Source organism: Nothobranchius furzeri, chromosome 2 (genome assembly GCF_043380555.1).
Source record: "Nothobranchius furzeri strain GRZ-AD chromosome 2, NfurGRZ-RIMD1, whole genome shotgun sequence".
Taxonomy (NCBI): Eukaryota; Metazoa; Chordata; class Actinopteri; order Cyprinodontiformes; family Nothobranchiidae; genus Nothobranchius; species Nothobranchius furzeri.
The window spans coordinates 80,037,547-80,054,119 of NC_091742.1; the positions used below are offsets into that span (position 1 = coordinate 80,037,547).

At 39.1% G+C, this 16,573-nt stretch overlaps 1 protein-coding gene across 1 annotated transcript; it reads right to left on the bottom strand.

The window, feature by feature from the left end:
• Positions 1 to 2,689: 2,689 nt before the first annotated feature.
• On the bottom strand, positions 2,690 to 11,259 carry LOC129165507 (ras-related protein Rab-38). The gene is made up of 4 exons (XM_054748793.2): positions 10,663 to 11,259; positions 4,856 to 4,986; positions 4,612 to 4,761; positions 2,690 to 3,288 (listed from the first exon to the last, which is right to left on the bottom strand). Exons 1-4 carry the CDS (start codon positions 10,853 to 10,855, stop codon positions 3,073 to 3,075), a joined length of 690 nt encoding a protein of 229 aa, XP_054604768.2. The 5' UTR covers positions 10,856 to 11,259; the 3' UTR covers positions 2,690 to 3,072.
• Positions 11,260 to 16,573: the final 5,314 nt, after the last annotated feature.

The window sequence follows — 16,573 nt, forward strand, 5'->3', positions numbered from 1 at the left end:
AGGGTATATGTTGATGGGTAAAACCCAATGCATTTAACATAAAAATGGGTACGGATAAAGCATTTTTGACGAATACGAGCATGAAATGAGTAAACCTCGTAAATATCTGTAATCGTGCTGAAGGAAAATCCTCATTGGGTAACTGACTGTCTTCACGCTGTGATTGGCCAGTCACATAGAGCACCTGCCCCTCCCTACACACAAAACTCTCTAGCCCGCCGGGAGCGCAGTCCGTCCAGCTCATCCACGCACACACACAGACAGTAACGGATCTCGCTGTGATTGCTTCACTGTTGCTCACGTTTCTTCAGTTTTCCCTAGGTTTTCTTCAGCTCGCCTCTTTTTCGGTTGAATATTTAAAGTTACTTTTTTCGTAACTTACATGGTGCATTTGACAAGACAGAGCTGACATTCTGCATCAGTCACTCACTACCTCCGCTCTGGTTGGGTTTTTTTTTAACTCCATCTCTCTCCCTCTCACCCTCTCTCTCTCTCAGACACACACACACACACACCTTAATCAACATTGTTTTGTTTAACTTTGTGTGGGGCAAAATGCCAAGAACGTTAAGAAAAAAATCAGTTTAATCAAATTAAAATAAAAAAATATACATAAAGTTGTGTCTGGTTCTAGCATTTCATATTTCCTAGTTCCTACTGCATGAGTTCAGATGTATTAATCCATGCACTCAAATATTAATGTTCTGATTTTATTGAAACACTTGTTTTGTAATAGTTTCTTTACTATTATGATCAAAAATATTTAATCTCAATTCTGAGGCTGCTCCGTAAATAGTTTTCAAATAAACAATACACATATCAACTTCTGATCATTCCATATCAATTTCAGACTTAATATATTGATGTGAACCACGCCCACTTCCGGGTTATGCCACGCCCATTCTGAGGACAGATACAGATAATTTAGTTGGTTGAACAGATACAGATACAGATAGTGGTGTACTCGCTCATCCCTAGTTGAAATAAGACGGAGCTCTCGGAGGGACACTTCTGTGTTCCATTCTTCCACCCGGTTCTCCCCAGCGGTCAGCCCGGCGCATCTCTGACCGCTTCGACACCTGGCTGCTGTGTGGGCTGACCGCTTGTGGAGCGGACTCGGAGAGAGACCTGACCGCAGAAATACTGCAGCTCGGTGAGTTGGTTGATAGCAGAGGCGGTTTTACCGTTCGGCATAGGTCGGCGGCTGCCTGGGGCCCCCTTGTGTTGGGGGCCCCCTAGCCCTGACCGCCGGCACCCCTAATGCCACAATAATCTTATTATCAACCTGTCACCGCAGACGGGATTGGACATGCTTCTCATCACCATAATTCCTGAACCGTTCAAGATATCATTAAAATTCCAAAAGTGCTGGAAAGATTAGAAATGGGGCTTTTCGTGCATGTACAATACATTACGGTAGCCACCGGGATCCCCTGTCTTCAGCACAACGAATCACAACACAGATTCAGAGAAGTGCTGAGTTTGTCATCCAAAATGCTCCGTTTTATAACTATTGAATGGCTGATCAGATTCAAAAAATTCTAACGGTTCCTAAAAGTACATAAAAACAGCTTTCCAACGATCTATAGCATGAAGCAATCAGAGTTATGGACAATATCGCTACGAGGGGAAATCCTGCTGTACTGCCTGATTGAAACGGAGCGCAGCGCCGCAGTGAAAGCGGATAACGGGACGGGGAAGCTAATCAGCATAAAAAGCCAGCATGAAATTATGGAAATGCCTCAAAGAAAATCAACACGATCCATTAGGTGTCCCAGAAGGCTTATATCTGAAGACAGTGACCATGAAGAAGGACAGATCTCCAGTGAACCAGAGTATGAATGTTTGTTCAGTCTTTATTTTTTATTTTTTTATTTGAACAACCCTCAACTATTTGCTAATTGTAAGATTCAGCTTCATTCCAGCATTATTTATCTTTTTACAATAAATAATTATTTTTGCTAAAACAAAAGTTTTTGGTATAGCAGTGCACGGTGTGCAAGAGAAGCACCCCATGGCAGTGTGAGGTGTGTGCAGGACTCTGCCTGCAGCTGGAGAGAAACTCTTCAAGGTCTACCACATCAAATAAAAACGTCTGAAATTTTACAAAAATAAATGGTCTTAAAACTGCTAAAAAAAATACCAAGGTTCAAACTTTTTAAGAATAGATGCAGTTCAAAGTTTAAATTGTTCATTCCAAATTGTTTGCCCAGTAATTTTGAAGTTCCTGTTCAGTAATAAATGTAAAAAAAATTCTAATCCGTTTTTTGCTTTTTTCACTTTTAAGCTGATTTTTTAAAGGCTTTAATAGAAATAAATTCTAAATACAAATCATACACTGAAAGCTGAGGTTGCTCTGAAAAAAGGAGAAGAGTTACACACACTTTGCACTTTTTTTACACAATTTTACAGCCATAAGATTAAAAAATACCACGCGGCCCTGTTATAATTACGGTCATAAGAGGGTTATTAAGACAGCGTTGCACAAACAGGAAGTGATTGGTAGTCATTCCACTCCAATCCAGTTGGTGGCGGTAATGCACCAAATTGTTGTTTGCCAAGTGCCATAAGACCACAAATAAGAAGAAGAAGAGAGGCGCGAGCGTTCGTAACAAACTCAAAGCAACAGTCAAAACATTAAGCATGAAATGGAGTTATCCTAGTGGCTCCAATAAGAGAAAGAAGCAGCTTGTTTCATAAAAGCTTTTATTTTCACTTCTGAAAGTGACGTCGTTTTTCGATGTAAACATCAAAAGGAAGCAGAAAGGAAAGACTATGAAAAATGTTTAAAGGGAGGAAAACAGACCAAAATGGAAAATAGAAAAAAATACTAAGGCTAAAGCACAGGAGCCCTGACAGGAAAAATAACGCAGAGCAAATATTGAAAGCGCTCAAAGGGCGGGAAATACAGGAAAAAAGAGGAGGACTAATATAAAGGGAAAATAACTCATGTCAGAAGAGGGGAGAGTTTCGCAAATCCAGTTAAAGATAAGATTGTCGAAAATTTAGTGTAAGGGGCCCCATGTCTGTGTTCGCCTTGGGCCCCCAAATTGCTAAATCCGCCACTGATAATCAGATCCATAATCTGTTTTTAGTCATTTCCTCGGTTTTGGGGTTTACTTGGGGGCATCCTGAACACCCACCCAGTCCCTTCTCCTTCTTGTCACAGTCGAAGCGAGGGAGAATAATAACGTCACTTCTGGCAGTGTCAATCGTTGATTTCTCCTCCTCTGCAGCTATGATGGTCTTCACCAAACACGTGATGGCGGCATCAACGTTTGTGTCGTCCTGGAGAAAAAGGTTTGTGAAGATGACAACAGAGGATCATTAGGGTTGTAACAGACAACTTTCAGCTACTTCTGAGGATAAAGATGATAATTAAAGACACAATAAAAAAGTTTTTTTTTCAGCAGGATCTTTGTAGATTCTTTAATTTTCTCACAAATTATTACAGTCTAATAAAAGCATTATATATATATATATATATATATATATATATATATATATATATATATATATATATATATATACATACATATACATACATATATATAGTAGAGTATTACAGCAGCTCAAGATTTATTGGGATGTCTATTATGATTTAAATAAACTTATGAAAATCGTTTTGCTGGAGAAGTAAAAAAAAGAAGGCGGTCATAATAGAAATGAGACGTGGAGGACACCCTCCTCTTCATGACAATAAAAGCAAAATTATTTAATTTTGATGGAAAAAATAAAATCAACAGAACTGTTTACATTTGCAAAGACAGCATCCAGTTCTTATTTATGGCAACTTGGGGGCAGTGTTTGACTCCAGGGTGTCACTTAAAATGGTGTCCAGAAGTGAGTGCAAAAGATCTAATCTGATCCTATATTCTTTTATTACATTTGAAAATAGAAAAAGTTAACCCTTTATTGAAAATAATAAAAAAAAATCCCAAAAACAAAGATGAATGCTATTATTCGTGCAATTTAAGTGGACTTAGAGAAGTTGTCTCCAATCTTTACTTCCTGGTTGCTCTGTGTTCTGACTCCTCTGGGTTCTGCAGAGGTTGAGCCATGACTGATGGTGTTTCTGTGTGTCTTCTCTATCGTGATAAGCCTCTACTGCTCTGATAATGTAGCAGATGTGCTCCAGATGGTTCTGTATGGTAAGGTAGGGTGGTACTTCTCTTTATTCAGAACTGCCTTTTAGATGGAATGCCTGAATCATCACAGAGCCTTCTGTGTGTTTTATAGATGGATGCAGATATTCGCTACTGCACCTACTGGAGAGGTTCGCCGACACTTTTTAGTTTTTTGAGGTTCGGTCCTTTTTTCCCCTGATTTGAATCAAACCTGATCATTAAGTTGAACACTTTTAACCCTCCCACTGTCTTTATGGGTGACCCCGTGAGGAAAGTTGACCAGTTGAGCAGGATTGGTGGTTTATCCCTTGAGGTCCACGTGGCAGGGGTGAGGTGGTGCTCACTCTTCACCCCTGCCACATGGACCCAAGGGATAAACCATTAACCCTGCTCAGTAGTCAACTTTCCTCGCGGGGTCACAGTGGGAGGGTTAAGCACAAACTAATGCCCAATTTGGTGTCTGAAAATAAAAGCTGCGTCTTGCCTTGGCAGAGGTTTCGAAGCAGCCAACAAACCCGTGCTCCTGGTAGAAGCTGTCCAGTTTGGGAAGTTTGGGACACAAACCGTGACTACGCTGGTCACATTTGTTGGCCAACAGAACCGCTGGAACTGGCCTTCCATTGCTCAGGGTGACCTGGTGGAACAGCAGACTTGCTTGGAACTGCCACAGGTTGAGTCTAGTCTGCCCCCAAGTGGACACAACAGTCTACTGCAGCAAATTCACTTACCTTTGAATCCAGATCTCCTTTCCACTTGAGGACAGCCTGGAACGTGGACAGCCTCGTCATGTCGAAGACCACCAGAGCTCCCACAGCTTCTCTGTAATACACCCGGGTCATGTTCCCGTAACGTTCCTGTCCTGTTGGACAAAAACAAGAAATGTTTGTGTTTCTGTCGTCCATCCGTCCGACTGTCAGAAAACTGCAGTATTAGTCAGAAATGTGATCAAAGCCAACAGAAATTAGGTGCTTTATGAAAAAACAAGTTAAACATTTTATAGCTCAAACACAACCCTGAAAAACCACTTGTTTGTTATGCTGAATGGTCTTTAAACACACCTAACACAAGAATTCCATCTGATCACACTTAGCTCGTGGTATACACAAGTGAGAAATGCAACTGTAACTAAAGTTCAGAGGTTATTGTTTAAAATGTCAAAACTTCTGTCTTTTGTGTTAAGGGAGCTGCAAAGGGGACAACATGAGACAATTTAACTATTATAAAGGGTAATGCAACCACAAAAATAACCAGACAATTTAACTATTATAAAGGGTAATGCAACCACAAAAATAGCCCACAAACTCACTCACTCGTTTTCTATACCACTTAATCCTCATACGGGTCATGGAGAGCTGGTGCTTTAGGACAAACTACCAGAGTCCAAAGAAGAAAAACATTATTAGAAGTCACAGACAACAAAATATGTTTAGACCTAGGTAATGGCGACTGGTTTTAGTGCTTTCTTAATTACTGTGGCAATGCTGGTTCCGGTATCTGCCGGACGCGACTCAGGGATGATGGGTTAAGTGTTCTGTGACCGTGTTTGTGTTTAAAAGCTAGATTTCCTTGCAGATTTGCTATTGCAGCTTTAATTTGAATGGTTTGTCAGCTTATAGGTATTTTTGGTTTCCTATGAACAGAAACTTCTGATGATGATGTTACAACCTGCAAACACACACACACACACACACACACACACACACACACACACACACACACACACACACACACACACACACAGAATATGTGAATAGGTCTCTATGCTGGTTTCTAACTTCCTCCACATGATCCTAATATAGGTGAACCAGCCTGTGAGTACCTCTCTTTCTTTCTCTCACAAATACACACACACGCGCACACACACACACACACGCGCACACACACACACACACACACACACACACACACACACACACACACACACACACACACACACACATACACACACACACACACACACACACACACACAGATGAATACAGTGTTTAGACCTGTGAATCGAGACACATGAGCTGTCTGAGTAATTGCTAAACCATGTGCTGTCCGTCTCATTCACAGACAGTGATTCTTCATGTAAACCGTTAAAATAGTCATGCATTAAAAACCAGTCCTGCAACCTGAAAATTTACATGTGAAAGTTTCCTACCTAAAACTGTTCAAGCAGAACGCGATTTACTGACAGAAAATGTGTCTGTTTATTGTCAAGCTGTCAGAGAAATGTTCCTGTAAACTGAAAACAGAGCTATGGCTAGCTAACATTTAACCTGTTAGCTTAACTGAACAGGACAACGTGTTGAACAGCAAGTACAGGCTTTTACCAAAATTAAAAATAAACTTAAAAAAATCTAGTTCTTGTGCAACACTGAGATTAATGTACAAGTGACAACATTTAATGTTTGGGAAACAATGATTTCATTTCAAAGCTAAAGCGTGATTCATTCTTCTCAGCATGGGAGGGACCCACAAATCCCTAACCCACTGACAGAGACGTTTTGCTCTTGGGCTTGTCCGTCACTGCAGGAGTGATGCAGTTCCCTGCCAGGACAACAGAAGGTGTAGCGCCTCTCTGTGGTATCATGCCACCATAATCATAGACAGACCCCGAGTTACCGCTACTGCCTATAGGCGCTGACAAGCAGTGGCATTACCATCTTGGATCGGTCGATGATGAATTTACAGGAAGCGGCATCCTGACCAATCACAATGTTTAAAATTTGGACATGTCTCTGTCACCCTCTATGAGCCTGTCAGAGAGCCCTTGCGCCGACCCCTAATGGTGTTGCACCGCACCGACGCAGATGGAGAAATATAAATCAGGCTTAACTTTGTGACACTACTTCACTTCAGGATTTGTTTTTGTGTCTTGAATTTTTTAAACAGTTTAAGAAGTTCTCAAAAACCTTTCCATCTAAAATAATGATCTGGTTGTAGCAACTCACAAGTATTTAAAGGTGTCATTCACCAAGAAGCCATGTAATATTCTTTCTGAAATACAATCAGTCATTCTGAGTTGTATATGAACGATGAATGCAAAAATAGTCTTCAACCTATTTCGCCTGCATTAGCCGAGGAAAGGAAGAAGGCGGGGAAATAGTTAGGTAAGAAAAAGACAGCCTTTTTGAAGTCACAGCTATATGGGCACGCCTACTTTGGCTTGCGATTGCTTAAGGTGGTTGTTGATTTTGCAGCCAGGAAAGAGTAGAGCACATCTCAGCCAGTAGATGCTAACTGTTAGCAACCCCACAACATGGCTGAAAACATTCAAGCCCGTGTTATTAGTGGATATAAAACATCAGCGTTGCATTTTTTTTTTGTTTTTACCCAAGAAAGTCAAGTGAATGAAGGCAGTGGAAGTCATGTCACTGTAAACCAATCAGAAACAATACATCAAACAATTAAATCACCTAATTTGTAGTATATGCTAACACAAGACGTTGCATGCTGATTAGTATTTCACAGACACACTAGTTACGCTTCTAGAACATTACACACTGGCACAGAAAATGTTATTGTGGTAGCATAATAGCTATTGTCAAAGCTACAGTCTTAGCAACACCAACAAGACAAAACACACTATAATGATCATTCTAAACGATTACGCTCAAAATTAAACAAGATGATCATAAACAACCACGTGTTTTAACCCATGGAACTATGATTCATGGGAGTTTTCCACCTTTACTTTTTTTATCTTCCTCTAAAAGCTAGCTGGACTGTGATGCTAACATCAGCTATTATTTAAACAAGATCAAGTTTAGGATTTTTTGTTTTAATTTCTGCCCTCTTTTTATGACAGTGCTTTTGTTGGCGTCTTTGTCTCACGAGCGGGCTCTGTGACTTGGCAAGAAAACATGCTGCTAGTCGGTATCCAAAAAGGAATCTCTGTAAATGTCTGGCTGAAAATGAATGAAGCCTGTTGGCAAAGCGACGCAAATTGCACAGAAGGACGTCATGGAGCCCAATTTTCAGCCTATTTAATGCTCTGTTTATGGCTGCATAGTGGCGTGGTCTGTAGCACTGTTGCTTTAAAGCAAGAAAGGCTGCAGCTGCAAAACCCAGCTGCAGCCTTTCTGAGCAGTATTTGCATGTGTAGAAATTCTCTGGGTTTACCTACATTTAAAATTGCAAAGAGAGCCTGTGATCCCCATCCAACTTTGCCAACAAGTCTTACTTTAGAATTTGAAGCCATACAACATTTCACATTTTGACCCTGAAAAAAAACCTTATTACTTTATTCTGTTTAAAAACACACTAAATCAGTAATGCAATTCTCTACTTTTTACACTGATGAGGAAAATGTTACAGCTTTATGTGCAATTCTGCACAATTATGATGACCAGTCTAAAGTCCGCTGCTTCGGCTCGATGTTTTAAATGGAGACGACAGCTCTTATCAGCGATCACCTGATTTGGCACACACAGGAAGAGGAGAGTTGCGTGTTTTAGTGTGCATGTGTGCAAGTCAATGAGACAGAAATCTAATGTACTTAAAGAGACATGGAGGTGTCATAAAATAAAGATGACAAGCATTTTACTACACGTACATCAGCAGAAGTGGTGTTAACTGCATTTTTTAGGCAAACATTTGTTGTATCATGCATCGTCATTGTGGGTGTGTCAGCAAAATTCAGTCAAGCTACAGAAGATGTTGAAATTAATAAAATGGAAATGTTTGTGTTACATGTGTAATGTGCTGCAGCTTTTCTCCCTCCACATTCATCCAAGAAATTACAAAGTGAGGTCTATGTGCTTGAACAGAAATCTAAATAGTCAAACTTAAAATAATTATGTAGAATCTATTTTAAATATGTAAAGGTAGGAACCACTTCCGTTTTAATTTTAAAATGTTGCTAAACAACCAGTGCAGAATTACATTTGAAAATGTACAGGTGTTGGTCATAAAATTAGATTATCATGAAAAAGTAATTTATTTCAGTAATTCCTTTCAAAAAGTGAAAACTTTTATATTAGATTCATTTATTACACACAGACTGATATATTTCAAATGTTTATTCTTTTAATTTTGATGATTATAACTGACAACTAATGAAAATCCCAAATTCAGTTTCTCAGGATATTAGGATATTTTGAAATGTTTCAAATCTGGAAACAATAGTGCCACACTCTAATCAGCTAATTATAACTCATAACACCTACAAAAGCCTTTAAATGATCTCTCAGTCTAGTTTTATAGGCTACACAATCATGGGGAAGACTGCTGACTTGACAGTCGTCTAAAAGATGACCATGGACACCTTGCACGAGGAGGGCAAGACACTAAAGAGGATGGCTGTTCGCAGAGCTCTGTGTCCAAGCACAGCTGTCACATTCCTTGTGTGAAGCCACTCTTGAACAAGAGACAGAGTCAGAAGTGTCTCACCTGGCTAAAGACAAAAAGGAATGGTCTGCTGCTGAGTAGTCCAAAGTTATGTTCACTGATGAAAGTCAATTTTGCATTGAAGAGAGGAGAGGCACCTAATCTATGTTGCTTGAGGTCCAGTGTAAAGTTTCCACAGTCAGTGATGGTTTGGGGTGCCATGTCATCTGCTGATGTTGGTCCATTGTTTTTTCTGAGGTTCAAGGTCATCGCAGCCTAGACTCTGGTACTTCTCTAGTTTCTCGTGTTCCTTTATCCTGATGTTACCATCACTTGGTATTGCTACATCAACCACAACAGTTGTCCCCTGTTGTTTGTCCACCACAACAATGTCTGTCGGTTACCAATGTAGTTGGTTCACCATCACCATTTTGTCAGTCTGGATCTGGAAGTCCCACAGGAGGTTGGCTCTCGTTCTCTACCACCTTAGGGGGTGTTACCCACTTTGACCTTGGGGCTTCCATTCCATACTCTGCACAGATGTTTCTGTACATGATGCCAGCTACTTGGTTGTGGTGTTCCTTGTATGCTTTCCCTGCCAGCATCTAACACCCTGCAGATATGTAGTGGATTGTCTCAGGGGCCTCTCTGCATAGCCTACACCTTGGGTCTTGTCTGGTGTGGTAGATCTTGGCCTCTGTTGCTCTGGTGTTTATGGCCTGTTCCTGTGCAGCCAATAATCATTTTTAACTACATATGTATTTTAAAACTGTTTAATTGTATAATTTTGCATTATATTCTAAAGATTTAATGTTAATGTAACATACTTAGATTTAAATCTAAATAAAGATGTTTAACTTCAGAGATATTGCTCTAAAACGTTATCTTCAATTGAACATTTTTTATTTGATTCTCATTTCTGAAAATATTTCCTTATAATCATGCAGTTTTCACTTCACATATTTGGATATGATTCTAAAATGTTAGTTTTAATTTCACATATTTAGATATAATTAAAAATTATTTGCGTATTTTTATATTTCACTCTCAATACTAATTCTAACAATATTTTAAAAATCTGTGTGGTAAAACAACCCTGTCAATAGTTTAGTGTTGAACAGATGGCACCCCATAGAATATAAGACATGAGTAAATTCTGCAGCACAGATAAGATGCGTAGATTATCTGCAGGTTTACTGGTCAGATGAGTTTTCCTCACCAGCGATGTCCCACAGCTGCAGCCGCACCACCGTCTGCGCGTCCCAGTTGAGCACTTTGAGGGCGAAGTCCACTCCTATGGTGGCCCGGTAGTGCTGGGAGAAGACCTGGTGCACGTAACGCTTAATGATGGACGTCTTACCCACTCCCAGATCTCCGATGACCAAAACTTTGAGCAGCCTCTCATACTGCATCACTGAGAGTGTGTGTGTGTGTGTGTGAGAGAGAGAGAGAGAGAGAGAGCGGCGATGTCTCCAATTATGGCTCCAGCAGCTCTGAAGAGTCGTCAGTCGAAGCCTTAACCGGTGGTTTGGACAGTTTCTGATCTTACAAACAAAAGATTTTTAGAAACTTCTTTCTTCAAATGTTAATTCTCAGAAAAACGTCATTCTAACTAATTCCTCGCGATACCACAGACGGAAAAACCGAAAGATTATTCTGAGTAATCTAATTTTGGTTATACCGTAGCCTGTCTTTTAAAAAGTTTGTTGATTTAAAAATTTTAAAAAGAAAAGTTTCTTTATAATCATCGTGCTGCTACAAGAAGAAACGTTATCTGTAGCTGCTGGTCTGCGGTTAGTGAGCCGATCTCCGCCTGTAGACGCTCCAGCGACAGCCCCGGGTGTCAGTGCCACGCCCACACACACACCCAATGTGTGTGTGTGTGTGTGTGTGTGTGTGTGTGTGTGTGTGTGTGTGTGTGTGTGTAAACAAATTGTAAATGATTATAAGACCATAAGAATGCATGTCACCTGTTTCCCTTCATGTTTAGAATTAAAGCTGCAATAGCGAATCAGCAAAATAAGTTAGCTTCAAACATTTTTATGCCTCCTAACAACGTTATAAAATAGTATAGCTATAACATGCTGTGGAAACTAAAAACCCCAAAAGATTTTTAAAAAGTGGTTATTTCTATTTGTCTAAAAACCTCTGCCAATTACACAGCTAGGACCCAAGCTGACAATTGGACCATCCGGTTGTCAATCTCGCCAAACCTGCCGAACTTCAGTCGCAATTTTTCAATTAAATTAAATAATAAATAAATACATTTAAAGCTATATTAAGTGACAGAGCTGTTTTGGTTTGGGGCCAAATTTGATTATGTGCAATCTCACAAAATACGGTGCAATCTGTCAGTTCTGGTGTACAATGACTTCAAGCTGAATGTTGGCTAAAATGTCTAACTAGCTGGTTTTACACATCAAACATTGTTTGCTACTCATATATGATTTAATGTATTTATAATTTTGGATGGTTTGGTAATGTCAATCAACTTCAATCATCATTTTGAATTGGACTGACTCCACTTGTCTAACAGTTACAGATGTACATCTAAGGACTACTTTCTAGAACTTTCACTATAGGAGCCATCCAGCCATCCAGCCTATCAGACAGATAAGGTTGGCTTGAAATGGTTGATGGAACGTCAGTCTGAAACAAATATCTCACATACTTAGTAGTTGGAGCATCGGTTGGGGACAACTCAGCTACCAAAAAATACACACAAATACAGTGATCCCTCGTTTATCGCGGTAGATGCGTTCCAGACCTGGCCGCGATAGGTGAAAATCCGCTAAGTAGGGACACCATATTTACAGTACAGTACTATATTGAATTATCGTATGATCACATTCTCTTTTTTTGGGTAAAACTCAAGAAAAAAAAATTTCCTTGGTTTTTTTATAGTTTTATTACAAAAAGTGCATTTTATGATGAAATTGATGAAAAAACAGGAATTTATTGATATTTCGCATAGAAAAATACCTCGAATCAGTGAAAAATACCGCAAATTGGCGAATTTCCCTTGAATAAGGCTCCAAAGAAAAAATCCGCGAAGTCGTGAATCCGCGATAAACGAACCGCGAAGTAGCGAGGGATCACTGTATCTGCAACATTTTAGTGTTTTCTAAGATCAATGGCTATTTAGAATTGGTTTGCAATGTTATCTTTGTTCTCAAAATACTGATCTGTTACAAAACTACAACATTACAGAATACAATTAGAACCTATGTCCTGCACTGATCCACAAGGAGGCAGCAGACTTTGAGGAATATACTAGTCCTGTTAAAGAGCAAGTTCACAGAAAAACCTTTTTTTACTCGTTCTTTTTGAAAAATGATCAGTCGCGCTGAGTTTTTCATGCAGGCTAAACATGAAAATAGTCTCCTACACCTATCTCCTGCATTAGCTTCTGACACAAATTAGACGGTGAAACTATGAGATTTGAAAATCCTGACAGATCTACGTCACACTACCTCAGCCATCTTGACACATGACGGGGAAGGCTGTTGTTGGTTTAGGTCCAGGAAACACTAGTCAGTGACTTGATGCAATTTGCTGAGTTCCTTATATAGAAAACTTTTTACCGATTAGCTTAATGAACTGAACTGTATTGGAATGTTTGTGAAGTGCCTTTAGACAACTCTTGACATGATTTGGCGCTATATAAATAAACCGATTTGAATTGAAACAGCAGGGAATGTGTCGGCAAGTAGAAGCTAACCGTTAGCATTAGCAACTCCACCACACAGCAGAACTCCTTCAGGCTTGAATTATTTGTGGAAATTCAACATCAACATTGCAAACAGAGTCAGTGGTAGAGTTGTGTTGCTGTTATCAAATCTAATCAAATCCAATCACCTGACTTGAATGGCATTACATTAATCTCCGAGAACAAAGTAAGGAACCTTGGTGTTATCTTTGACCAGGACATGTCATTCAAATCCCAGGTTTCACAAGTTTGTAGGATTTCCTTTTTCCACCTTCGGAATATTGCTAAGATTAGAAGCATACTTTCCAGGAGTGATGCTGAAAAACTAGTTCATGCATTTATTACATCAATGCTGGATTACTGTAATTCATTACTCTCAGGAAGTCCACAGAATGTAGTTAAAAGTCTTCAGCTTGTCCAAAATGCTGCAGCTAGAGTTCTGATGAGAATTAAGAAGAGCGATCATATCTCTCCTGTCTTAGCTTCCCTACATTGGCTACCTGTTAAATTCAGAATAGATTTTAAGATCCTTCTTCTCACATACAAAGCTCTTAATAATCAAGCTCCATCATACATCAGTGATCTGATTGTTCCATACGTTCCTAACCGAGCACTTCGCTCTCAGACTGCAGGTTTACTGGTGGTTCCCAGAATATCTAAAGTTAGGATGGGAGGCAGATCCTTTAGTTATCAGGCTTCTCTCCTGTGGAACCAGCTCCTAGCCTTAGTCCGTGAGGCAGACACTTTGTCTACTTTTAAGAATAGGCTTAAAACATTTTTATTTGATAGGGCTTATGGTTAAAATCTGATGTTAGCCTAAATCAGGACAAGTGGGGGAGTACAGGGAGGTGGAGTGTACAGTCGGTAAAGACGACTCTCCCTTGCCCTGCCTCCAACATGCCTCCATCTAAATAGGATAGATCATCCAGAGTTATCTCTGTAGTTATGCTGCTATAGGCTTAGACTGCTGGAGGATACACTGACCACTTTCCACACTCTACTACTTTCTTCTACTATCTGCTCTTTAACTGTATTACTTCCTGCTATTTCAGCTGTTAACTTTATTTTCTCTCGAAGTGTTTTTCTCCCCAGAAGAAGCTACAACGATGTTCTGCTGAGCTGTGGTGGCCTCATGGAGGGGGCCATCGTCTTGAACACTGCTACTAACCACTAATACATTCTTTCTCTCCTGATAATAACTTTGTGCTTTCCTTGACGTTGGACGTGTTACTGCTAGTTTACCCATTTAATTTGAGATCCACTAGGATAAATACAATAACGTTGATCTCACCAAACAGAATATTTACTAAGACATCACAATAGAACTATAGACACATTATTGTGTGTGTGTGTGTGTGTGTGTGTGTGTGTGTGTGTGTGTGTGTGTGTGTGTGTGTGTGTGTGTGTGTGTGTGTGTGTGTGTGTGTGTGTGTGTGTGTGCTCTGTCTTCTCGATCCCCAGTGAGTCGTGGAGGATGGCTGCTTATACTGAGCCAGGATTCTCTGGAGGTTTCTTCCTGTTAAAAGGGAGTTTTCCTCTCCACTGTCGCTGCATGCTTGCTTAGTATGAGGATTGCTGTATAGTCAATGACACTCGTCAGACTTGATGCAATTTGCTGGGTTCCTTAGATAGGAAACGTTATTTCTGATTGGCTTGATGAACTGTGAATTGGAATGTTTATTATGTGAAGTGCCTTGAGACGACTCTTGTTGTGATTTGGCGCTATATAAATAAACTTGAATTGAATTGAATTGAATTGAATGAAATCAGAGTTGAGATGTCCAAATATCAGGAAATGAGACTCCAAATCCTGTTGTGTTCTTCCTCCTCCAGGTGACTTCTGTGACCTCAAACAGGAGCGCAACAGAGATTTCTTTCCCCAGAGAACAACTTGCATTGTATTCATTCCAACCAGAGACCCCTACCAGAGAAATGAGCTAAAAATATGAGCAAAGGTGACCTTTCAAAAGATGAAGGTTTGAGAAACCTAGCAATAAGTGAAGCAAATATGATACATTTTAATAAATGAATCAATGTCTTTATTGTCGTTAAAACGTGTTTAACGAAATTAGACGAGGTCCCTATATCATTCTAAGAGACAAATGTAAAAACAAAATAAAGGTTATAAGTGGTCTGTAGTCAATTAGAAAATGTAAAAGTTAATTAAACCTTATAGAACAAAGCAGGGTATTCCTCAAGTAAGTAAAAAAAAAAACAAGACAAAATGAAGACATGCAGTATTCAAAAGGGTAAAAAATATGTAATTTGGGCTGAAATCAAATCAAAAAGTTTTAAAAGGGTACAAAACCAAGTAATTATTCAAGCTGATATCTTATTAACCTTATTGCTTTAGAGAGGAGCACCATAAGATTTAGGGTAAAAAAGTTTTAATTGTGCATCCAGTGATTCCTTTCTAAAACATTTAATTTAGAACTCAATTTGGGGTTCATCAGAAATTGTGCTAATAAACACACACACACACACACACACACACACACACACACACACACACACACACACACACACACACACACACGCAAGATCTGCCATAAAATCAAAAAACATGATTACTTTATCTTGACTGGATTAAAATACCTTGTACCATCTGTTTTGGTTTGACCGATCTGATTATTGATGCCACTCTTGGGAGGAATTCATCCTAATTCTAAATGTTAACAACCCTCTGTTTGAGTCGAGCTGGTTTAGATTGATTAAATCTGTTAACCTAGTTTAAATTGATGAAGTGTCTTGTTGTTTGAAAAACATTCCTTCGTTGATGGAACAGAATTAAAGTTACAGATGGAACTTAATGACGTGCTCCGATCACAAAACAATGCACTAGATTAACTATTAACTAATCTTTTACTTGCTCACATTTTCTAAACACTTCAAAAATATGTTGGCCAATGTTTCAGATCAATATGTCATGCAGGGCAAACAGCAATGACCTCATTTAATCCACCCACCTGTCAACATATTTTATTAATTTAGTTAAACATCTAATCTTAGCTTGAGATGTTATTTTTAAGAAAAATGTTTTAAATATCAAAACTTTTCATCAACATTTCATTCAACAGACTGTTAAAATGATATGAAAAAGGCAAAAATATTTTGATGCTTCTGAATGACCAGTTTATTTCTGTTTTAAAGTGATTCTTTTTTTTCCAAAACACACACACACACACACAGTGGAGTACATTTGTTTTTTTTTTAATAATAAATGACTGCAAAGTAACATACAAGAGGCCACAAGTATAGCATTTTTTTACACACAAACCTTTCCTGGGTACAATTTTTTTATTTACTTATTTTCCCCCTTTCATTTTTGTCCTATTTGTCATATTTATTTGATCATCTGTAAGTCTGAAAGCTATTTTTCAGATGGGCAGTTTGTGTAATTTCAAGAGGCGTCTCTTTATGG